The 26,433-nt window shown below is 40.0% G+C and overlaps 2 protein-coding genes across 4 annotated transcripts; one reads left to right on the plus strand and one right to left on the minus strand.

Annotated features, from left to right (window-relative positions):
• Positions 1-4,280: 4,280 nt before the first annotated feature.
• Positions 4,281-5,853, minus strand: LOC147603367 (tropinone reductase homolog). Of its 3 annotated transcripts, none has more exons than XM_086796639.1 (5): positions 5,608-5,853; positions 5,322-5,529; positions 5,034-5,270; positions 4,832-4,938; positions 4,281-4,522 (listed from the first exon to the last, which is right to left on the minus strand). In XM_086796639.1, exons 1-5 carry the CDS (start codon positions 5,659-5,661, stop codon positions 4,349-4,351), a joined length of 780 nt encoding a protein of 259 aa, XP_086652765.1. In that variant the 5' UTR covers positions 5,662-5,853; the 3' UTR covers positions 4,281-4,348. The 3 variants fall into 3 exon arrangements, with proteins under 3 accessions (XP_086652765.1, XP_086652764.1, XP_086652763.1); XM_086796638.1 differs by having other exon boundaries at positions 4,832-4,932; positions 5,034-5,259; positions 5,608-5,852; XM_086796637.1 differs by having other exon boundaries at positions 5,034-5,259; positions 5,608-5,848.
• A 1,272-nt stretch (positions 5,854-7,125) lies between these two features.
• LOC147603368 (tropinone reductase 1-like) lies at positions 7,126-8,032 on the plus strand. The gene is made up of 5 exons (XM_086796947.1): positions 7,126-7,214; positions 7,293-7,414; positions 7,474-7,611; positions 7,712-7,808; positions 7,980-8,032. The coding sequence occupies exons 1-5, from the start codon at positions 7,126-7,128 to the stop codon at positions 8,020-8,022; spliced, it is 489 nt and encodes a 162-aa protein (XP_086653073.1). The 3' UTR covers positions 8,023-8,032.
• Positions 8,033-26,433: the final 18,401 nt, after the last annotated feature.

Here is a 26,433-nt window from a genome sequence, read left to right on the forward strand (position 1 = left end):
CGCCGGGAATATTTACACCCCGACGGGCCCCGTCGGGGTCGTCATTTAGCCCGACGGGCTACATTTTTGTATATATATGGACCCGGGGGGCCCTTTGGGAGTTCATTGCTGACATATACACAGGTAATGACAGTTGTGGGTGTGTGTGTTTGTGTGGGTGTGGTGTGCGTGGGTGTGTGTGTTCGTGCGGGCAGCCGCCCATGGTCGCAATGCGCGGCAGGATGTGGGTGGTCCGCCATACGAGGGGTGTGTGTGTAAGGACATTCTTTGGAATGGTGCTTAGCGTGGGGCACATAGTCGGTAACGCAACTAGTTTGTGTCCTATGGTAAGTATGGCACGCCGTAGCGGTACTAGTCGGTAACGCAGCAAGCATAGTATTGTTATGGCGATGTCACCTTCTGTTCCCTTCCCTTTGTGAAATGCGGGCATATGGTCGGTAACGCGGCCAGTGTATGTCCGTATCCTATTCGTATTCCTATAGATTCGGGCGGCATTTTGTCGTTAACGCGGCAAGTTGGTGTCGTCCACTAGTGCATATATTGTTTTTTGCATATTGCGGCATTTGATTGTTAACGCAATCGAAAAAATATCGTAAATTTGCTTGGTGCAGCTTGTATTGTTTTTATTGTGTGTGATCCTGCGATACTTGGTTGGTAACGCGGCATGAGTACTTCATGGATCAAAGTTTACATCATATTGTCTTTAAGTTTAATTTCATGATATCGTGACTCATAAAAATGAATATCTCTCTCTCTCTCTCTTCCTCCCCCCCTCTCTCTCTCTCATGATACACTTCACAACTCTCTCTCGCTCTCGATACACTTCACAACTCTCTCTCTCTCTCTCTCTCTCTCTCTCTCTCTCTTTCTCCCCCCCTCTCTCTCTCTCATGATACACTTCACAACTCTCTCTCTCTCTCTCTCTCTCATGATACACTTCACAACTCTCTCTCTCTCTCTCTCTCTCTCTCTCTCTCTCTCTCTCTCTCTCTCTCTCTCTCTCTCTGTCACGATAGGTGTGTAGATGAGTTCTTTTTTTTTTCTCTTAAAATATACATAATCCCTAATAAATTTCCTTTTCTCCCTCTATTTTCTTAAAATATAAAACAATACTAAACATTATTTTTCTCTCTTTAGAAACTCATAAAACTATTGAAAATGTCATCTAATGTTTCCTCTCTCTCTATCTGTCACGACTCTCTCTCTTCCTCCCCCCTCTCTCTCTCTCTCATGATACACTTCACAACTCTCTCTCTCTCTCTCGATACATTTCACAACTCTCTCTCTCTCTCTCTCTCTCTCTCTCTCATGATACACTTCACAACTCTCTCTCTCTCTCTCTCTCTCTCTCTCTCTCTCTCTCTCTCTCTCTCTCTCTCTCTGTGTCACAATAGGTGTGTAGATGAGGAGTGCTTTTTTTTTCTCTTAAAATATACATAATCTCTAATAAATTACCTTTTCTCCCTCTATTTTCTTAAAATATAAAACAATACTAAACATTATTTTCCTCTCTTTAGGAACTCACAACATTAGGAACTCAATGGAGTCTTTTTGGGCCCTTTAATTTGCCATGAGGTTATGGAAACGTTTACCTTTTTGACAAATAGGAGCCCGCCATGTAAGCAAAAACCATTGGTGATTAAGAGAGGTGTAAGAGTGGTCAAAGGGTGCACTTTTTTTCCCAAAAGGGGGGAGGGGCAATTTTACAATTTTCGGACCTCCATAACTTCTACATACAAGCTCTGATTTGAGCGGAGATTACAGATCCGTGATCTACGCATCAAGAGCTTTCCATAGATATGCTACATGATATGGTTTTATTCGCTAGATTTTAAATTCCATTTTCCCTCCAAAATTCAAATTCAAATAAAGTAGCCGTTTTGAAGCTTCAAATTAGAAAACGTTTCTTCTTAAGAGAAAAGGTTTGACTCCCTTAAACTGCCAAATAAAAGGGCCCAAGAAGACTCCATTGAGGTCCTAATGAACTATTAAAAATGTCATCTAATGTTTCCTCTCTCTCTATCTGTCACGCCTCTCTCTCTTCCTCCCCCTCTTTCTCTCTCTCTCATGATACACTTCACAACTCTCTCTCTCTCTCTCTCTCTCTCTCTCTGTCACGGTAGGTGTGTAGATGAGGAGTGCAACATGTATGCACTTGATAAGTAATGATAAGTAATGATGCACTTGTTGCAGTTGTCTCACGTTCGATAATGTATTGCATGATGTTGAGTTCAGTAATATTATTTGATATTTCGTTTTTGTTTGATCATTGATAAGTAATGATACACTTGTTGCGGTTGTCTCACGTTTGATGATGTATTGGATGATGTTGATTTCAGTAATAATCACATGGATTTCTCATATGTTTTTGATGCTCATCAAATGGATGCTAGATTTGGACTTCATGTGTTGATTTCTTTGATATTTGGTCTAGATCCATTTCAACAGCTTATTACCTGCATTTTTTCGTTGCTCGGTAATGTTATTTTGCTACTTAGTAAAACTACAGTGTGTTTTTGTTGCTAATAATGCTGCTAAGAAGTGGTCACATTACACAGCAAATATAGTAGTGCCTGTAGTAATGAGATGACCCCAACATTTGCCAAGGTTTGTAGTTAAATATATAATAATGCTGCTATATTGTCATTCCGTTGTAGTGATAATGATGCATCCATTTGTTTAGTGTTTGATTAATAGATAATTAAGCTAATTTTATCATCATAGTTGGTGGCATCATAAGCAGATGATGACAAGCAGAGACAATGGCATGCCCACCATGGCACTAGAGTTTCCATGAGCTAAAATACTAGCTAGACTATAGGTATATAAAGGGTTTCATTAACAAAGTGAGGACCACTAGAGCTTGGATAATGAGTTGAGTGGGTGAAACAGGTGTTGGAAATCACTAACCTCAATAGATGAAGAAGGTCTATCTGCTAGACTGCTGAGTTCACACATTGTTTCATTCAATGACGAAGAGGGCTAGAACATATTTCAGCTTTATAAATTCTATATGCTACATTAAAATGAGAATAATTACTGTGGTGAAAGTGATTTTAGGCTACATTTGGATTAAGAGCATAGCTACTATGGCGAAATTGAGGAAACATATTAAATGAATCTCGAATATATATTAATGGCATCATTTATCTTATGCTAAATCATTTTCTTTTGAATCATTGTCCCACACAAAACACCTATTATGAGACAAATTCGTTCATTCATCTCATGTTCTCTTGGTTTGTCATATCATTTCTCTCTTGCTAAATCAAAAATTTATCTTAAATCGATCTTCTCACACAAAATACCTACTTTTATGAGACCAATGCATTCACCTCATTTTCTATTGGTATGTTATGCCATTTGTTTTTACAAGGAGGATAACTAGAATGTTAGAAGTATGGCATGTAGAGATTGGAGAAGAGATTTACAGTTATCAAACAACAAAAGGCGAAAGTGACTACTTTTACAAGTTTTATGTGATTCTTATGGATAACCTTCTAGGACATCTAGAAGAGAAAAGCCCATAAAAAATTCTCTAGTCAAGAATGGATGGTACCTAGCACTTAAACATGGTGAAGATCTCATTCATGGGTGAGGCAAGGAAAGTTTGGTGAGGGAAAGAAAGCTTGGGTCATTTTCAACATGTATCCACAAGTAAGTTTATCAAGTATGTAGAATCAACTTTTTACAAAAGTATATCAAAGTTGGTTTCATATTCAAACAAGAAACATCCATGAGTGAGCATAACACCATCCCTTATATACGTTTACAAATGGAGAAGAGGTAGCCACACATTTTATTTATAACAATTGACTTCCATCTATGAGTGTCTCATCTTAGTGAAATAATAGCTCAAACATGGCTTAACAATTTATTAAGAATCGACTTGTTTTTGTTTGGCCAAATTTTTTAAGGCGCGTCCAACCTCTTTAAATTATTATATTCCACAAAGTTATGTATCTCTTAAACTCTTACAAAAACTAAAGCAAAGAAAGATGAATCTCTATTGTTCAAAAGACAAAAATGGTTCTCTCATATAGCATAAAGAAAACTCCACTTCTAAAACCCATAATGTAAGTGCTTACATACAATCACGAAATATAACAAGCTAGCAAATGCAAGTCGTTCTCCATACTATAATAAAATATTATTTCATTCGATATTTTTCTCTTAAAAATTTTCTCTCAAAATACGTCCACTACAATTACCCAAATGATATCCTTAAATTCTCTCTTACAAATATATTCACTATAACAAGCCATAAATATCCTCTTCCGTGCCATCAACAGTGTATCTAAAATATATTAGAAAAATACAACACTAGAGACCAAAAACACTTGTTAATCTAGAGAAAACAGTGAGCGGTCATGCCACCATCCACAGTGAAAATGCTTCCAGTGGTAAAGGAAGAGCAAGACATGCAAAGGAAAGCCACTGTTTCTGCAATCTCTTTTGCCTCGCCAACACGTGCTAGGGGTGTCCGAGCATTTAGCATAGTTGTAAGCTCTGTTGTTAGCGCCTGCCTCACATGGTTTGATTGTTAATTAAACCTTCAAAAGAACTTCAAGAATATATGTACATAATCATCACACATCCTGATCAGAAACATGTTCATCCACACACTTAGTTTCAGACACGTTGATCCGAGAATCTAGTCAATTCAAGCCGGTTTCATGAACATGAGCTAGATGCAAGAATGTGAAAAACAGGTTTTGTAAGGTAAGCGAGGGAGTTGACCAATCTAGTGGGCCGTTTAAAACTTCTAAGAGAGGGAGAGAGAGAACAGTGTGGGCGGTCTGAAACCCCTACGAGAGAGAGAGAGACTCACCTTGTCGATGAAGTCTGAATGCGTGTACCCTGGAGCAACAGCGTTCACTCGGATACCGTCTTTGGCCCACTCGCAAGCCAAGCTTCTTGTGAGCTGATTAACTGCGGCTGCAAAAAATGGAGAAACAGCACGAAATGGAGTTGATAAAACGTGGAGCTTAGAGAAAGGATCGAATACGTGAAGCCTTTTGCATGTGGCTTGCCTTTTGATGACGAGTAGAGAGCACTCTGGGGTTGGATGGCGAGAGAGGCAGCGATGGAGGAGATGAAAACGATGGAGGCTTGGCCGGACGCCTTGAGGAGGGGATGGGCAAATTTGCTAATGTAAAAGCCCGCCTCGAAGTTGGTTCGCATCATCGAAGAGAGGAAGTCCTCCTGAACGTCAACGCTGCTGTACTGGAATATAGAGATGAAGGCCGCGTTGTTCACCTGCACGCCACCTTAATTACGCCATGATCGAGGAAAATTAAGCGCGTTACCAAAATTATTACCAATATGTCGAGCCTCCCTGTGAAATGATCTGACACTGCTGCCACCAGTTGCTTGCACGAATCCATGGACGACACGTCGCACACACAGCCCTCCACGTCCAACCCGGCCCGCTTCCACGCCTGCACAACCTCCTCCACATCTTTCTCCGTCCGAGCACACACGTAGACCGACGCTCCTAACCCTGCAAGCTCCTCGGCTATGGCTTTCCTGCATATAGTCCCATAAGAAGACTCCAAAAACACGTGGAGTGAAAAATTGACCCTCAATTTTATTAGAGCTCATTACCCGATGCCTTTGGTGGCTCCTGTCACTAGAGCTGTTTTGCCCACCAAGTTCCATCTTGAAGGCAGCTGTTCAGCAGATGCCCTTGCCATTTGTAGTTTCCACAGAGACAGGTTGACAGAGAGAGTGAAAGAGGGAGAGAGAGAGAAGGATGTAAGTGCTTACTTACAGTAAGCTGAGGGTACTCCACAAGGATGGGGTATGCAAATTATGCTGACTAGGGAGATAAACTCTGAGCAGGACTACTTTTATGAAATATAGCAAGCTAGCAAATGCAAGTTGTTCTCCATACTATAACAAAATATTATTTCGTTCAATATTTTGCTTCTTAAAATAATTCCAACAAATGATATCCTTAAATTCTCTCTAACATTTCAACAAGCCATAAATATCGTCTTCCACACCATCGATAGTGTACCTAAAAATATATTAGAAAAATACAGTGGAGACCACAAATGCTTGTCAATCTAGACAAAGTTGTGAGCAGTCATGCCTCCATCCATGGTGAAAATTATCCTAGTGATGGTAAAGGAAGAGCAAGGCATACAAAGAAAAGCCATTGTTTCTACAATCTCCTTTGCCTCACCAACACGTGCTAGGGAGAATTTATCATAACTGTAAGCTCTTGTGTAAGCATCTGCCTCACATGGTCCCATTGTCAATTAAATCTTCAAAAGAACTTCAAGAAATACATATAGAATCATCACACGTCCAGTAATAAGTGACACATGAGTAGGCTTCTCCCTCCTTTCATAAATCCCTCACCCAATACCACATCATACGTCCAACATCGATAATGTCCGCATTAGTCAACCTCCCACCCTCAAGGGGAGAAGGGGGTGGGGGGCATGAGTCTTGAACACGTCGACGATTACATGAGCTAGATGAAAGAATGTGAAACAGGTTTTGTCCACGATGGTGGCATCGAAATCAAAAGGAATCAACCACTTTTTTTTTTAATGAGGGAGTTCACCAATCTAGTTCAAGTGTAAATGGGGAATCTAGTCCACGTGTAAATGAGGGAGTTCACCCATCTAGTCCAAAATTGTGGGCGGGCTGAAACCCGTACGACTACAAACACATGAGGAGTTCACCAATCTAGTCAAATGGGGAATCTAGTTCAAGTGTAAATGGGGAATCTAGTCCACGTGTAAATGAGGGAGTTCACCCATCTAGTCCAAAATTGTGGGCGGACTGAAACCCGTACGACTACAAACACATGAGGGAGTTCACCAATCTTGTCCAAGTGTAAATGAGGGAATCTAGTCCACGTGTAAATGAGGGACTTTCAAAACACACTACCCCATCAAATGACTCAGCAAGGTTGACCTAATTGAAATTTCATGTCGGACGACCGTATTGAGCATTCCTTTGGTGACGAGGCTAAAAACTTCCAAAGGCTCAAACAGAACGCTAGTACTACTTCACATAGGACATTCATTAAATCATACTCCCTCTCTCTCTCTCTCTCTCTCTCTCTCTCTCTCTCTCGCGCTGTCTGTGTGTGTGTGGAAACTACAAATGGCAAGCGCATCTGCTGAACAGCTGCCTTCAAGATGGAACTTGGTGGGCAACACAGCTCTAGTAACAGGAGCCACCAAAGGCATCGGGTAATGATCTCTACTGAAATTGAGAGTCAATATTTCACTCCACGTGTTTTACGAGTCTTCTTATGGGATTATATGCAGGAAGGCCATAGCCGAGGAGCTTGCAGGGCTAGGAGCGTCGGTCTACGTGTGTGCTCGGTCGGAGAAAGATGTGGAGGAGGCTGTGCGGGCGTGGAAGCGGGCCGGGTCGGACGTGAAGGGCTGTGAGTGTGCAAACAATTACTGGTGGCAGCTCATCTCTGTCCGGTACAGCAGCGTTGACGTGTCGGCGGACTTCCTCTCTTGACATTTGCCTATCCCCTCCTCAAGGCGTCCGGCCACGCCTCCATCGTTTTCACCTCTTCCATCGCTGCCTCTCTCGCCACCCACCCCCAGAGTTCTCTCTACTCTTCATCAAAAGGCAAACCACATGCATATCCATGCGCTTCATATATTCGATTCTTTCTCTAAGCTCCATGTTTTATCAACTCCATTTCACACTGTTTCTTCATTTTTTGCAGCCGCAGTTAATCAGCTCCCAAGAAGCTTGGCTTGCGAGTGGACCAAAGACGATATTCGAGTGAACGCTGTTGCTCCAGGGTACACTTCGTCGACAAGGTGAGTTCTCTCTCTCTCTCTCTCTCTGTGTGTGTGTCTGTGTGTGTGTGTACTTAACCGCCTAGATTGGTGAACTCCATCATTTACACTTGGAGTAGAATGGTGACCTTCCTCAAGTCGTAGGCCGCCCACACTTGGACTAGATTGGTGAACTCCCTCATGTGTTTGTAGTCGTAGGCGTTTCAGACCGCCCACACTTGGACTAGATTGGTGAACTCCCTCATTTACACTTGGACTAGATTGGTGAACTCCCTCATGTTTGTAGTCGTACGGGTTTCAGCCCGCCCACAATTGTGGACTAAACAGTAGATTTGAAAACAAATGAGATTGCATCTTTTCCTTGTATGATTTAATAGTTCTAATAACCTTACCTATGCATTTTAGGAGATCGCACACTCATTGGGGTGATGTTTCATCAATGTGTTACACAATCACTAGAACAAACTCCCCCCCCCTTAGAGATGGGCCCAAAATGAGTGGTCTTTCAAAACACGTCGCTTAAACGATGACGAACGTGGCTTAAGCGACACGTTTTGAATGTGATAATGAAGCGTCACAAATCTCCGTTGCAAACAGCTGCCGCATAAGCGATGAACATTTACACATCGTTTAAACGGCATTGATAGCACTACAAAAGAAGGCCCTATTTTAGCGGAGTATTAGGACCGCTAGATAAGTGCCGCTACTAACACCATTATTATCGCCGCTCAATGGCGCTAGTTGAATGTCGCTATAAGTGTCGCTCGGTGGCGCTCTAAAAATGCTAAGATAAGCGCGGCTTAGCGATGCTGGAAAAAAAAGAAGTGTTGAAACTGAGTGAAAATAAAAATTTTAAATAAATTATAACCCAAAAAGCTTGACGAACATCCCAATATTATTGAACTGAAACAACAAAATCATTAAATAGTTATACAAACCGATCAATGTGTACATAGGTTATGATGATATATATTTAATTTGTATCATCATCAAATCCATCTTGCAAAACCTTTATGTCATTAATGCTCACAATGCCATGAATGTACACTTGGTTTCTTTGGCATACAATTGGTATTTATGATCTGTCGGGTCTTCCACACAAAGATGACTTGCTCACAGTGCTCTGGTAGCACAAATGTGTTCCTTTGGTCAGTCCATATCTTTGTGCGGTCTACTTGAAGAAATCCACACTTATCTTTGCGTACAGTTACTTGCACCCCTTGAGTTACCAACTTGAACGATTTCACATAAAAAATGAACATATCAAACTTTTTGAATCCAACCTTGATAATATCTTGGATTTTTCCACAATGATCTAGCATGCCTACTTCACTATTGCCTCCATCAGTTGCACTTGAACGACTTTCTTGCATGAAATTAGCCTTCACACCACAATCAAATGTTCTTCTCTTTTTATCTATTCCTTCTACTCGAAAGTGACATCCGCGTGACCAAATTTCTCCAAACTTATGATACTGCAAGCACAATAAATAAGTACTTTTATTGTATAAATTCACGAAAGCACAACATAAAAGACAATGCGTAGATATATCAAACTCACATACATGGAAATCACAACCATATGCAAGCTCCTCCTCCTCATCACTTATTGATTCACCATTGCGTTTAGCTTGCAGTATGGTTTGCTCGAGCCATTTATTAGAAGGAAAGTCTCGAAGAAGTGCAAGTTCTGTTGGGTACGATAGTGTGCGGGTTGTTCGACTCCTTCTAAAACTCAAACGAGCTTGGTTCCTTTCAGCCTTCACCAAGTTATATCTCTCGATCCACGTCTCCATAGCATGTGAGTTTAAGATGCAAAATTTATTGATCTTCTCACACAATGCTACATCCATTGTTCTCACAAGGCCTTTCCCTTGTGGCTCTTTCCCAAAATAGTCAATCATCTTCTTCTTGTGTCCATACTCTTGGCATATCAGGATCACACTTACTGAGAAATTCAGTTATATATACAAGTGATTCTTGAACAAGACATCCCGCTACTATACTACCTTCTGGATGAGCTCTTTGACGAACAAATCCTTTAAGTGTCTTTATAAATCTCTCCAAGAAAAACATCCATTGGCTGGTTTGCTCGAGCCATTTATTAGAAGGAAAGTCTGGAAGAAGTGCAAGTTCTGTTGGGTACGATAGTGTGCGGGTTGTTCGACTCCTTCTAAAACTCAAACGAGCTTGGTTCCTTTCAGCCTTCACCAAGTTATATCTCTCGATCCACGTCTCCATAGCATGTGAGTTTAAGATGCAAAATTTATTGATCTTCTCACACAATGCTACATCCATTGTTCTCACAAGGCCTTTCCCAAAATAGTCGATCATCTTCTTCTTGTGTCCATACTCTTGGCATATCAGGATCACACTTACTGAGAAATTCAGTTATATATACAAGTGATTCTTGAACAAGCCATCCCGCTACTATACTACCTTCTGGACGAGCTCTTTGACGAATAAATCCTTTAAGTGTCTTTATAAATCTCTCCAAGAAAAACATCCATTGGCTATGGACAACCTTAGCCACAACAACTTTATCAACCACATGAACTAGCAAGTGCAATTGAATGGTTAAAATACTTGTTGGAAAGTATTTCTCACCCATTGTAAAACAGCCTCGATGACCGTGCTACTTCCAATGTGTCTATCAGGGATTTCATTAATGTCTTCACAATTTCGTGATCACGTTAACAAAACCTGTTATTAACATATTAAAACTTGTGATCACATTGTATATTCACATGACCTGAGTAATGACCTGCCAAAACTTACTAGTCCCGTAACCCCACCGGGTTTCTTTGTTTTCTCAGCGGGCCCACCGGAATATGGAGATATCCCAGCGGGCCCGGTGGGAAAACAAAAGAAACCCGGCGGGGTTCTGTCATGTTTATAAACATTGCCCGACACCCATCATGCAACTTTTGGGGAGATAGTCCTTGTTTTGGGGGCGTGATATCTCTTCTCAAAGTACTTGTAGAGCTCTCGAGTTGCTAGAAGTGTCCTCTTGGGAAGAACATCCTTATCTTAGGGGCTGTTGTCTTTCCTTGTAGGCACTCCTAGGCTATTGAGACACTCGTCCTTAGTTCTTTGAATTGGGGGCAGGGTGTGGTTCGTAGCTAATACTTGCGGAGATTTAGGGACAAAGTTGGAGTCATTCAGCTTTGCATTTGAGCTACGTAGGTAATCTACCTCATTCTGCTTTATGAATGGTTTGATGGAGCCAAGAGTCCTGCTTAGAGGCTTATATTGGTTCTTGATACTTGATATAGTTTAGAGTAGACAAGGGTCTATTGTCCTATACTAGAGTATTGGGCAAGCATAGATCTTTGATTTTCTTTGTGAATGTTAGAGAAGGTCTATTGTCATATACTAGAGTATTGGGCAAGCATAGATCTTTGATTGTGTAAAGTATCCTTAATTGGGTACAAAAGGCATCCTTCGTTGGGGGTGCAATGTGCATGATAGTTTCAAAGTAGTTTTGTAGTCAGACCTTGCAAGATAGTTTCGAAGTAGTTTTGTGTTATGTGATGATCTTTTGTGTTTGTCAAGATAGTTTCGAATAGTTTGTCTGCTGATGTATTTTTTGTAATAAGTGAGTGACTGTTGTTTTTTCATTTGTGTATTCATTGTTATATGCTTGCTTGAATAGGTTATTTGAGATGGAGGACAATGTTGGATCCAGTGATACCTCCAATAGAGTCCAAATTCCAAATAGTAGGAAAAAAAAGGCACCTGGGATAGAGTGGCAATATGTAATTAACGTCGGTGATCGATTCATAGATTGGGAGTGTAAGCTATGCCACGACTCGACTAAGAGAACACTTTTTAGGCGGAGCGAAGAAAAAGTCATGTACCCACCCCTCTGCACCTGGAGTGGCCAAACGCATAAGAGAAGAAATTCAAAAGAAAGATTCAAGAAAACATTACACTTCTACCGTTAATGTATCAAGGCAGCAAGAACACTGTTGTTCTGATAATCAAACTCTGGCTACATCGCCTGCTTGTACTCCGAACGTCAATGTGCAACCAAAAAGTAATCTACCCAGTGCATCTTCCTGCAAGCGAAACTTTGACGTAGGAAATATACCCATGCGTGAAACTCCCTTGCAAGAAAGCCTACGTCAAGGTCGGCTCGATGATGCATAACTTGCCCTTGTTGAAGCGATTTACTTTTCTGGGAGTGCTATGATGATGGTGGACAGTGAGCATTGGGAAAGAGAGCATGGAAGAAAATTGGTGAGTTTGGACCAGGGTTTTCACCGCCTACGTACCATGCTATGCAAAATGATCTATTAGAGAAATGTTATGCGCAAGTAAAAGAACGTGTACAAAGAATAATTCTTAGCAATATAGAGCTTTCTGGATGTAGTATAGTAAGTGATGGATTGTCCAATGTACAAAGAAAACCATTAATTAATATAATGGTTATTTCACCTAAACGTGAGACTTTCACCCGTGCTGTGGATTCTGTTGGTTCAATCAAAACTGGGGCTTACATTGCTCAAGTCATTGGCTCTGTGATAGAGGAAGTGGGTGCCAAAAATGTAGTCCAAATCGTCATGGACAATGCAAAGAATTGCAAGAATGCATCCAAAATCCTAAAGCGGCACTATCCACATGTTTTTCCGGTAGGCTGTAATACTCATAGTTTGAATCTTGTATTAAAAGATTGGTATAAAAGTGATGATACCAAATGGTTTGCCTCAATCGTCGACACTGCTCGCCAGCTTGTGAGATTCATGCTCAAGAGACAGAGAGTGTTAGATATTTTTTGACCTCGCATGTCAATTATGTTAAAGCTTCCAATGGAGACTAGGTTTTGCACTCACTTTTCCACTTTTGAGTCTCTTCTTCGAAATAAAGATGCAGTTTGTGAAACATTTACATGCATGACATTTCATGACTGGGAGAGCACTCAACGTGAAAAAGTGAAAGAGAAAATCAAAGTCTTGAAGGCAATGCTTACAAGAAGAAGTTGGTGGAACAGTGTGATGGATGCATACCATGTAATGATGCCTGTTAGGTATGCCATACGAAGTCTTGATCAAAGAGCGCCTAATCTGGGGACAGCATGGATGCAATGGTGGACTGTCCAGCGGAGTTTGGAGTGTCCTGAGAGATTAGAGCATTCAGTGGTGGAAAAGCAATGGCGTGTACCATTCTCCAGTAGACAAAGAAAAGTCCTATTGAAGTACTTCCATGCTAGATGGATTGGAGCGCATTCACCACTACACAGTGCTGCTTACATGCTAGATCCTGAATACTAGAATATGGATTTGATGTCCAACGTTGAGGTGGTTCAAGATTTTTATAAAGTGGCAAACACTTTTTATAATAATGTTGATGATCGTGTAAAGTGCATAAAGGAGATAACCTCATTTCGATTGAAAGAGGGTTTATTTTCCAACTCCCTTGTTCAACAAATGGCTAAAGAGCAGCCTGCATGGAAGTGGTGGATGATGAATGGTGGTGAGCACTATGCTTTATTGCACAACCTTGCGATGAAGGCTCAAAAAGAATTTGGAGCATGTACAAATATATTCACAGTACTATTCGCAATCGACTTCTTGCAGATCGAGCAAATAAACTTGTTTACATGTATTGTAATGAAAAGATATTGCGAGACATTGAAAGCGAAGAGTATGAAGAAGATATGCCCAGATGGATGTACGATTGTGATAATGTAGTAGACGAGAAATTTGATGTTGGACGTACATCGTGCACTAGCCTTGAGATAGAAGACAATTTGGACATTGACTTAGATGAGCTTAATTTAGCAGACGAGAGGGTGAACGGTGAAAGAATTTTGGAGCAAGATACTGACATAGAGGAAGAAGCCATTTCATTAATTTCATAAAAAATACTTGTACAAATGATTGTATTTGGAGAAATTATCAATACAAAAGTAGGATTTATGTCTTTCTTAGCTTTCATCTTGAAATAAATTGCGAATTGCACTAGGAGTTGCATCTAAAGGTCCTGGTGGTTTATATTCGCTAGCCATGCCGAACACTGTATAAATACCTTGATTTATTGGGACACTGCACAATGCACATGTGGAAATACTTTGCATTTACCTCACTAAACATATTAAATGGTAGTAGTGTCCATAGGGCAGTATATACTGGCCACTCCACCCATCGAATACTTTGTAACATACAGGACGGGGGGTGGAGGAACTAGTAGCCTCAGCAGAAACTCCCACAAGATCAGGATGTATCAAAAAATGAGAGATGTGGTTCCCTTGGCACACAGGAGCTATACGTGAAGAGATGGTTTGTACATCTTGGCTGATCTTTGTGAGCTGCTCTTGAATCCCTCTATTGGCCAGGGGAGGAGTTGACGCTTGAGATAATCGTACAGCTTCTTTCTCCTTCTCTGCTACTAGCTATGCCCCTAAGCTTTCTTTGACCTTGTTTAACTCCAATCCAGCGCCCTCCACCATGAGAGCAAGTTCCTTCCTTGTGAATGTCACTGTCTCTTCACGTATGTCGTGGGTGCTGACAGTGGCCTCTCTGGAGGCAAAGTCCACTGGAGTTTCTAGGATAAATTGTGCATATAGCATCTTAGCAAAATAGAGTGGAGCATTGGCGTTATAGAGAGGACGACCGTACACCTCCAAGAAAATGCGCTCGGCATTAATTTTGATATCATTATGAGTGCAACGCGAAACCTTCCATCTTCCCTTCTTAATCTCGCCATCTGGACATGGCCATATTTCCTTGATCATCTCTGTGGTTACGTATTTATTTATGTCTTTCCATTGGGCATAAGTAGGATTTGTCCATTTCGACAACCTGCATGCTGTTCTCGTAGCTTCGCGGGCTGTCAGTCCATGTGCAAGGACCTTCATTCGCTCATATGCCTTCTTGGCTAACTCTTGATGCTCGTTTGCTTGTGCTTCTGCCATATCTGCATGAACGTAAATGACTTTAGGATTTTATTGAACTATAAAGATCAACGTAAGATAAATTGACCATTACCCTCAAAAACTTAAAGTTTAACACCACGAGATGAGATATGAATTGCAAAGACTCAATGAGAAATATCCACTTGACTCAAAGAATATTTCAAACAATGCGCGCACATCAAATTTTGAAGAGAAAACATAAACTTAAATACCACAAGAGGAGAGAGATATTGCAAAGACTCAATGAGAAAATATTTCAAAGAGTGCGCACATATCAAAATTTTGAAGAGAGACAAACAAAGAGCCATTCTTGAAACTATATCTTCTGATACTGTTAAATTACAAAATTGGGGTGAATGACACCGATAGCTCTACAAGAGGACGTTGTGCCCTCGTTGGGTCAGTATTTAGTGATCTAAAAAATTCCACTACTTGCAAAACAGATTTTCGCTCGTCGCGATTAGGTAGACACATCCAATTTTTGACTCTATAAATAATAGTATCCATGGTGGTAACTTTGTCGTAGGAACTATTGTCCATCCACAACTCTTGTACTTTCTGCCAAAAGGCACATAAAATTTGTAATAAATACCCTAAAGCAAAAACATCAGATGCAGGAGTGTATGCATTTGCCAAAAACAGATCATAAATTTTCGGGGCTATCCACGGCTGTTTATTTCGCTCTCTGTCTGCGTAGGAGACCGCCTGTGCCACCTTCTCAGGATTCTTGTCTGCTTCAAATACAAAATTGAGAGACATCCAATTTTTGGGCACTCTCAACAGTAATCCCCAATCGATAATACCTACGCATGGCTTCAACTCTTTTGTAAAATCCAACACTACATTGAATGGATGTAGGTCGGTATGTACAATTCCTGCCAAATGTGCTGCCGCTAGGCCTTCCACCAGGGCATGCATAATATGTGACATGGTTATTACTATTTGTTTTATTTTAGAAAGTTCTAGATGACTTAAAGGAATATTATCGGGCGGGGTTTTTCTCCATCCTCGATCCAAACGGAAAATTGCTCTGGTGAACTCACTGAATCTGAAGGGGACCTTCAGAAGCGTATCACCAAGCGAGCCGCCATTATAGTATGGGAAAATAGTGATCCAAGGAGATTCTTTTGTGAAGGCAATACACCTGACAATTGATGGGTGTAGAACCTACATGCCCTGCTCTGCCTGGAAGCTCTCAAACTTGGCGCTGCCTTCTCCTTTGTAGTGCTTTCCGCAAAAAGTAATGTGCTCTGGCCAAAATGATATACCTCTAACTGTATACTCTTTTACTGTGCCAAAAACACCAGAGCCTATTGTTCGCCCTTCGAGCAGAGCCTCGTGCGGGACGCCAATGAGGTGTGTGCATATATAATTGTAGATTGTGCGATTAATGGCACCCATCCCACTCGCATCTGGCTGGCTGGATGTTACAGCGACGTCCTGGGCAATGCGCACTCTTTTGGGGAGTGACTCTGCATCCAGCGCCTTCATGCGCTTGCTCTTGGCTCTTTGCTCGCTCCATACAGCATCCCATAACTGTAGACGATGCATATTAGCTTCAGGCGGGGCAGCATCTCTAAGATCATTGCATGCTACACGCATGCTCCCCAAAATAGTTCGTGTTATATGTTGATGGTTGAAGTCTGCTATCTTTTGTCTATCAAGCAACTCAACGTTGCCTCCGCTTCGAAGTCGACGCTGTGCATTTTCCCATATCTGCTCTAATAGATCTCGCATGAGTATCTCAGACTCATTGATCTTTTTGACGATGTCTTCTGAACATTGTGACACTGCGATGACTGCTTCAATGCGAATTGCTTGTAGAACGATTTTACGCTCTTCAGGGGAAAGCATGGTGGTCGTCTTCGCAAATCTAGCAAATATCACTAAACACAACAAAAACGGAATATTAAACAACATTACTGAAATCAACATCAAGCAATACGTCATCAAACGTGAGAGAACAGCAACAAGTGTATCATTACTTATCAATGATCAAACAAAAACGGATGGCTATTAAGCTTGCCATGAGCCCTAGACCATGAAAGGTCATCTCCACGAAAGAAGCCAAGAGTACATGTAAGTGTCCAAGATACGAATGACTAAAAGATCCCTACAATGAATCCAAGCCCCTATTTATAGTAGCCTAGGCAATGGCCCATTATTTACATATTCTGGACCTTAGTTTTGGTTCATTACAAACCAAAACTAAGGTCCAATTATGCTCTCCAAATGTAAGGAAGTCCATAACAATGCATGTGTGGAACTTTTGTGGCAACCCTTGTTGTAGATGAAATCCTTTGAAAATTTCTTCCAAAAAAAATCATGAAATAGGCCGCAAATGATGCATACACTTTAGCCAAACATTTTCCGCATCATATTCTTCCATTGTGATGACCATTGAAGCTTTTTGAAGTAGAGCATCGACCCTAACAATGGACCTCACCGAAACTATCCAAAAATTACAACATACCTATAATCCCAAGTATTGCCCATTTTCTCCATACAAATCATGCCACTTGGTCAAGAAACACCTTCTTAAATAATTCCATATTGTTGCGCATACTCCAAATATTTTCAAGTATTGCCCATTTTCTCCATACAAATCATGCCACTTGGTCAAGAAACACCTTCTTAAATAATTCCATATTGTTGTGCATACTCCAAATATTTTCAGGTATCCTCATCCAATGAGCAATGTGGAACTAGACCTTCCAATCATGAAAGAAGTTCTCTTAAAGCATAGTGGACTATTATGGCAGCCCCTGTCAATGTCAAAACCACTTGCAAATATTTCATGAGAATACTTCAAAATGAGACGCATATGACCTGTGCATGATGCCAAAGCATCTAAATATCATAAACTACCATCATAGTCACCATTAGAGCTCATTGAGATCACCAAAAGACTCCAAAAAGAGCATCTACCAAATCTGTCCAAAAAATTCCAAAATGCACATCTTCCATTATAGGAGTCATAAAAGCCTATATAATAAATATCAAATGGCCCAACCACATCCTCACATAATAGATATTGTTGTTGCACCTAAGAAATTGGTTGCCGTGCATCCTCATCCAAAAGTAAATGCACTAAAAATGTGAACGGATTCCTCTCATAGATGAATCCCACCACCGGGGTCAAATGGAAATGTATCCTTTTGAAATGCCTTGTCATCCACAATGCAACCATTATTCCAACCACCGGGGTGGTCAAATGGAAAATCTATAAGTATCACCCCCAAGATGAAGTAATCCACACAACTACTACGACCGCATGGACAAAATGTAAATCCAAGACATGTAGAATCCAAAGCAATGGCTTTCAACTAGATCAAATAGAGAACATAGAAGGCCCATGTCTAGCCAATCCTCTTGGATCAAATTGATAAGCATAGTGTATAACACCCAACCCCCATGAAACAATTTTGTGACCTCCTGGATCGAAAGGAAGACATAATGGTGCATCCAACAATCCGGAACACAAACCTAACACCACCTCAGTATGATGTACTCCATTATCAATGGTCATAGCACCAAATCCTCTTATCTCATAGGAATGGAATAAACAAAAAATAAAGTCCAATGCCTCATAACTAGAATCCCCATAAGCAGAGGTGTCATCCTCAATAAAAGATCCCTACCCCCTCGGCGCAATGAATTCGAGTGTGCTAGCAGTGGAAGTAGCACTTCTTGCGTAGGGCAGGGCCTCTCACTCGGGGCCTCGCCCACGGATATTCGGATAAGAGACTAATCCCTCAGTTCTTTCAAAACCGAACCCAGAAAAACTTTCCTCGCCCAAAAAGCACGGGCGATTCCTCTAAGATATTTTTATTCTAATGTAGTCAAGAGCCTCAACTAACCAAACTAATCTGGCCGAACCCGTCAGTCACATGGTCAGATCAAGGAAAAGACTTGTACTTGGATCGTAGAGACCAATGTTTTTTCCTCATCCAGAGGCACAGCTGCTGATTCTTTTCCATAGAACAAGGACTGTCCGGGATTTACTTCATCTATCGTACCATAACAGAATTGAGTCTCATTTTAGGGATCCATCAGTCCACCCTAACCCCATCCAATCTCATGGGTTAGCCAACCGCCCAAACACTAAAGTGATGGGATCCAATTAGGAATTTGGTTAGGTTTTGTCCCGGGTACTAGGGAAAAGAGTTCACAGGCCCCCTAGCCGGCGCTTCAAGCAAAGTTCAAGATAGTCACACCACTTACACATCCAATATGAAATTGCCTTTTTCACAGATTTAGCTGTCTTTAAAATAATCTTTTAATGAAACCATAGTATCACTGATCATAATCCTCCAAAATATCCGATTGATTTCCAATCATTCCTTCATCGATGTACCTATGGCACCATTGGCAACCAGACACTCACCACCTATCCACTCTCAAGGGCCTTTTCAATAGTTCCTAGCTCATAGTACCCGGAAATATATTCACTTATAAAAATCCAGATGGACTCTCAGTTGAAGATTAGCAAGATCAACCAACAGATCCATATAAAAGAGCCATGGACTCATCCGTTGAGGACCAGCAAGGTCAATCAACCAGTTCCATGCCCAAGTTTAGGAAACAACTCAAACACCTTGTTCCATTTTCTTCCTAAACGCACGCGTGGGTATCTTCAGTGACCCAGAGGCCCGAGCACCGTATGGTTAGCACCCTCTAGGATCCTTTGTAGGTCACCTAGCGCTTCACTCATAGGCCACTTCCTCGGTCCCTCATCCACCATACCGGAAGCTCACCATTTAAATCGAACCGAGACTGGTCAAGACCTCGGCCGACCTTGCTACGCGAGACGTCCTCCATTGACTCTTTGTCAGCTGTTGCAACTTTATCACGTAGGTCTCCACGACCTCATTCACAAGACGATCAAAATGCTTCCCCAGCATTCTTGACATAAAACAGTCATTTAAAAACAGGTCATAAATACAGTTTCTATAACGAACTCTCGCCTTTCCACATTGTTTCACATCAATCTACATTTCTTAATCCACGTCCAATCATATGTATTCCCATAGTCCTTCATCCATTCTCATCCAATCACATCATATTCCATCTCATCACATCATATGTATTCCCATAGTCCTTCATCCATTCTCATCCAATCACATCATATTCCATCTCATCACATTTATCCTTATCACATCTCATCCATTCGCATCTACCCATGTCCACATCTCATCCATTCGCATCTACCCATGTCCACATCTCATCACATTACATTCATTCACATCTCATCAATTCATATCTACCTCGATCCACATCACATCACATCCATTTCACATCACATCTCATCTATTCACATCTATCCCGATTCACATCACATCACATCTCATCCATTCACATCTATCCCGATTCACATCACATCACATCTCATCCATTCACATCTATCCTGATTCACATCACATCACATCACATCCATTTCACATCACTTCTCATCCATTCTTATCTATCCCGATTTACGTCATATCACATCACATCTATCCTGATTCACATCACATCACATCCATTTCATATCACGTCTCATCCATTCACATCTATCCCGATTCACATGACATCCATTTCACATCACATCTCATCCATTCACATCTATTTTGATTCACGTCACATCACATCACATCCATTCACATTCATCACATTCATTTATATCACATCCATTCACATCCATCACATCACATCCATTCATGGGATTTACAAAAATCTATTCTTCCCATATTTCTCAATAATGCTCAAAATTTCACTTTTGATATAAATTGAAGTATACTAAAAATTTTTCTTTTTTCCATTTAATTTCTTAGATCTCAAATATCATGGGAATTTCTCTTTTTGCATTTAATTATTTGCATTCCAATTGTCATGGAAATTCCTCTTTTATCATAAAATAAATTTATCTAAAATTCCTCTTTTCTTTAATAAAAATATCCATTATCCAAATATGCTAAGAATTCTAGTTTTTCCATTTAAATGATTGAATTCCAAATGTCATGGGAATTCCTTTTTTATCATTTAGATTTTTTTCGTGCATAAAATAAATTTATCTCAAATAAAATGTCCATTAATTTCAATATGCTAAAAATTTCACTTTTCCCATTTAAATGATTGAATTCCAAATGTCATGGGAATTCCAGGCTTTTATCAATTAAATAAAATTACCATAATTTTCTCTTTTCTTAATTATTTAATTATGCATAAACCATAAAATTTAAATTTCCATTGAATGTGATGAAAATCCTTCTTTTAGCCTAGGATATTCAATCCTAGATTATGGTAAGAAGTCCTCTTTTCACATTGTCACGAGTTTTTTTAGTGTGTTTTTCTGGCATATGTACATATAGATGCATGTTTATGTGGCACTGGGATACCCAATACTCCACCCACTGATATGGCAATGAAGCCTTTTTAGCATGTGATGATGTGTTTGATGCAGATATGTTGGTTGGAGGTGGTGTAAGCATCAATGGTATGATGTTTCGAACACATTGTGGAACACGACAGAATGCGAGTTGTGTTGGGATTGGGATCTCATGAGCATATGTAGAAGAGTAGGAGTGGATCAAATCTTTGTAATCTTTGTAGAGGGCGCACATGCAATCAGAGATCTTTATCACCAGAGGTGTGCATGGAGCATAAAGACCTTAATACACAAGGGCCTTAATAAATACTATGTAAATTTAAAAAGGTGGCGAAAGTAGAAACATCAACCAAAGAAATCGGCAGCAGAAGTATGCTGGGCGTGTGATTTCCAAATGCATATTTGCCCGATTCCACCAAAGAATTCTTGAAGTTTCCAACGGAAAAAAGGCGAGGCGCTGGCGATGTAAGGGGGGGTTCTTTTGTTTTGCGAGGCCGCCAGTTCTCAGTGGAAGGCAACAAAGAGAAGAGAAGCGAAGTGGAGGCGGCGACGACTGCAGCGAAGTGGAGGTGAGAGAGGGAGTCACCAAGGGAGAGCGTCAACAACAGGACGCCAATTGCAGCTGAAGAGAGAAGCGGGGTGGTGGCAGCTGGTAGCACACTGAGAGAAGGAGAGAGAAGTGGAAGTGGCGACTGCAGGGAAAAAGAGGAGAACGAGTAATGGAAGAAGGTCTGCTAGTGTCGGGCGCAGCTGAGTTGAGGAGTCGGTGGCACCAACTACATCATAGCAGAGAGAAGAGTCATCATAAAGAGGTGGCAGTGACTGTATATAACCAAGAAAAAAGCAAGGTGCCAAAATAAAAAGAAAGTGACGTGAACAGTAAGAAACGAAGGTGGTGACATCCACTGCAATAAAAAACGAAGGAGAGGAGATAGATTCTCTGAGGCTGGTAAGGTTTTGAGGAAGTTTGGGTAATTCATGGTCTTCAGTTCAAAGATGTAGAAGCTGCTTATGAATTTCAAAACTTGGGTTTTCTGGGAAGTTCAATGTAGAAAGTCAAAATAGGAACTAGATGCTTGCATGTTTGTTTGTAATAGTCTTTGTACTAAATATACAGTCTTGTGAACCTGAGGTAGAGCTTGGAGGGTAGTTTACTACAGACATGTATCTTGTTCTGGAACTTGGTCCAATATCCACGAACTGTATTTTCCCTCAATGTTTAAGATTGTATACTCTGATAGTGATACAGGGTATTGGTCAGTTGTAATTTACATAGATGAGAGGGAGTGGGCAGATTATGAGTGGGTGTTAGAGGAGGATTGTTCTGAGGATATTCTGGATATCCAACTTTGTAGAGACGAAGATTTGTTCTAAAATAAAGTCTTGTTTGTGTTGTTTTTCTGGTGTGGGTGGTGTGGTGAATTGTGTTAGAAGTGTTCCAGCCAGTGTGTTGGTGGTACCCCAGGTTCGTGGTGTTTTCCAAGGCTGTTGGATGGACAGCTATAGAGGCAGGTGATTCCGTGTCCAAAATTTCCGACAACGTTATGCATAAGAATGAATTATGTATCAATTTCCTAAAAATTTTACCATAGCTCCGCTGCCATAACTGATAATTTTTAATATTTTTGAAAAGAATAAACTTAGTAATACAATATTATAACTATCTTCTAAACTTAAATCCAATTTATGGATTTAAATCATAAGATTATCATAATTTTAGAAGCATAAAAGTATAAAAATCCACTTTCTTAACCTCTAGCTTCACAAGCCTAGAGTTTGATTTGTGAATTGAGACTTTATTAATGAGAAGCATCATTTGAATAGAGAATTGGTCATAGGAATGACCATTCTTTTGGGGAGAGAGAGATAAACATAAAAAGCATCCTAATTAAATGTAAACTTTTCTTAATTATTCATTACAACTCTTAAGAAAAGCTTGATTTGCATTATAAACACTTAATTTAGAAACTTCTCAAGCTTGAGAGGGGTTGAGAAGTGAAAACATTGAGAATAGTAGAGAAAAACCATAAAATTACACTTTACCTTTAGTTTTTGCTTGCTTCTCTATCTTAGAGGAAGCCCCCAACCAATCAATTGGTTAGTGTGTTGAGAGGAAAGCTCCAAGGATGGTTGAAGAGAGAAAGAAGCCTTGATCTCTCCAGAATGTGAGGATTTTTAAGAGATAATAGAAAATATCATTATTTTAATTTTGGCATGGTATAGTTCACATATGAGAAAAAAAAGAATGAGGGTATATTTATAGGTGAGGGAGGCCACCTGAGTCCAACTAAGTTCTAGAATTTTCCAGCTTTAGTTTGGCTGAATTTTGGAGAAGATTTGGATCAGTTTGGCTCCCTTTTTTATTTGGTTTGATCCAAGAGAGAGGAGAGATAAAAATATCTCTCTTGGTTTGATCCAAGAGAGAGGAGAGATAAAAATATCTTAATATTTTTTATTTAAAAACTCATTCACATGTGTGAAATAGGTGCCTCCTTAAAGTCTCCCCCCCTCCTTATTACCAAGGTGTAGAAAATGTATCATTATACCAAAATATCTCATTTTTTTAGTAATATCTCATAGTTTTTAACTAATAAACCTTGTACTCAGTCAACTCTTCATCTTATGTGAGCATTTACTCATTTTTGGATATTTTCTTTTATTCTTTGGATTTATCTCATCTCCACACTTGGATTAATCTTATTGGTCCATAAGAACCTTAATTGAAGCATAATCCAAAAATTTCTGAAAATCTTGACCCTTAGGCTAAGGTCCTTTATACACATTTTCAATTAATTCCAAATGCACATTGGAAAGTTCTTTTTGAATTTCTATTTTATACACTAGTAGGATTTTTATATCCAAAAATATCTGAATTTTGGATTACCTCTCTCTAGACATTTTCTCTCTCCAGGTCAAAACAGGGTAAAACAAGATCTTTCTTTTATTCGAGAGAGGGGAATAATTTCAAGAACAGAAGGGGAGGTTCTTACTCCTTTACATCTCAAAAGCTGGAGGGAGAAATCTTACATCCTATCCCACTTAAAAAATGCGAGTTGTCCTCATCTCGCAGGTGGAGTATGATCTCTTTCATCATCATCTTCTTCTTCAATCGCTTCTAGTGTTACTGCCTTGGAAGTGGACGGCCGATTTGGGAACATCTCTCTTTGACTTCCCTTATTCTGAGGCGGAGGTCTTGCATTACTTTGGATTGAAACTGAGGGTTAGTTAGAGGGTCTACCTCTGGGATTTCCCTAATTTTGGCAGAAAGGAACCTGATTACTCTAGAAGGAAGGGACTAGAGTCTGGAATCTTGGTCCTTGATTTCCCCGCCCCGAAAACCTTGATCCAAAAAAAGTTGGGCAATCCATATTGTGATGTCGAAATCCTTGACAGTTATAGCATTTCACTCCCTTGTTCAAGGGTGGAACTTCTGAAGTTGAATTCCAGGGAATTAAGTTTCAGAAAAAGGACCTTTCTTCTATTCTGGAATTTTTCATAACCTAAGCTTGACCTTGGCAAAATCCTTTGCCATCAGCACTACTTCGGCCATGGAAACTGGCTTGGCATTCTTCACTAGGATATTTAAAGGTTCATTTAGTCCTCGAATCATCCCAGCGATTTGTCGAGTACTTGAGAAGGAGAGTGAACGCTTGGTGATACACTTCAATAGTTTTGCTCCCCTATGTTAACTCTAAGAACTCGTTCATTTTGGTTTCCAAAAAGCCAGGAGGACAAAATCTCTTCCTTGGTTAAATCTTGAGATCATTGTGCAGGTCTTGGTGTTCTGATCCAAACGGTTTGTTTTGCAGTGGTTTCTCCATGCTACTCTGGCTATTTCTACTATCTTCAGCCTTGCAAGAGCCATTTTACTCTTCTCACCTGGTAACATCGAAGTACTCTTCCATTGCTTCGATCCACTTCTCCATAGCCTCTCCCAAGTTTTTCCCTTCCCCCTTAAAAGGTCCAGGTTACGATCTATGAAGAGTTTTACGAAATTCCAAGTCCAGCTCTTCCTCATCGAGTTGGGGGTTATCATTCCTACCATGATGACCTCGATTCATGATCCTATCAATATGAAAATTCTTGTTAAGTCCCTTTATTTATAATTCAAATCCGACTTTAGATCCAACTGATGTTGGGGTTCTTTAGATTGGTCAGTCCCCCACAGAATCCTGGGATAAAGATCCCTTCTAACAGAAGAACATACAGAACTCATTTTATCAGAGAATAATTCATTCATATTTTTAACACAATAATGGTCCATCATATCGAAAATTTCGTCTGAACATTCCTCCATGGGAATTTCAGTTATGCGGGTTTTCAATTTGTCATCCCTTAACTTGATCCACTGGGTCAAGGGTTAACAACAGCAATTTGTCAACACAATCCACTAATCTCATACATCTACATCCACATTCATACATCCACATCCACATCCACATCCATATATTCATACATCCACATCCACATCCACATTCATACATCCACATCCTCATCCACATCTATACATCCACATCCATATCTACATCCATACATCCACATTCACATCTACATCCATACATCCATTTTCACATCCACATCCACATCCATACATCCATACATCCACATCCACATCCACATCCACATCCACATTCACATCTACATCCACACATCCACATCCATATCTACATCCATACATCCACATTCACATCTACATCCATACATCCATACATCCATTTTCACATCCACATTCATACATCCACATCCATACATCCATACATCCACATCCACATCCACATCCACTTCATACATCCTCATCCACATCCATACATCCACATTCACATCTACATCCATACATCCACATCTACATCCATACATCCACATTCACATGTACATCCATACATCCACATCCACATCCACATCCACATTTATACATCCACATTCATACATCCACATCTATTTATGCATAAATTCCATTTTAAGGAGAATAACGCTTTCGAAATAAAAATCAATCTTTTATGCATCTTCCTATGCATAAATTCATTTTAAATGAGAATGACACTTTTGAATTAAAAATCAATCTTTTATGCATCTTTCTATGCATAAATTTATTTTAAATGAGAATGATACTTTTGATTTAAAAATCAATCTTTTATGCATCGTCCTATGCATAAAATCAAAATTGATGAAAATAACTCTTTTGAACTAAAAATAGATTTCTTAATGCATCTTTCTATGCATAAAATTAAAATTGATGAGAATAACACTTTTGGATTAAAATAAATTCTTTATGCATCTTTCTATGCATAAATCCAATTTAGTAGGAATTACACTTTTAGAATAAAAGAATTTCTCTTATGCATCTAATTTATGCATAAAATCCA

Source organism: Cibotium barometz, chromosome 64 (genome assembly GCF_041138505.1).
Source record: "Cibotium barometz isolate CiBa-2024 chromosome 64, ASM4113850v1, whole genome shotgun sequence".
NCBI classification, from domain to species: Eukaryota; Viridiplantae; Streptophyta; class Polypodiopsida; order Cyatheales; family Cibotiaceae; genus Cibotium; species Cibotium barometz.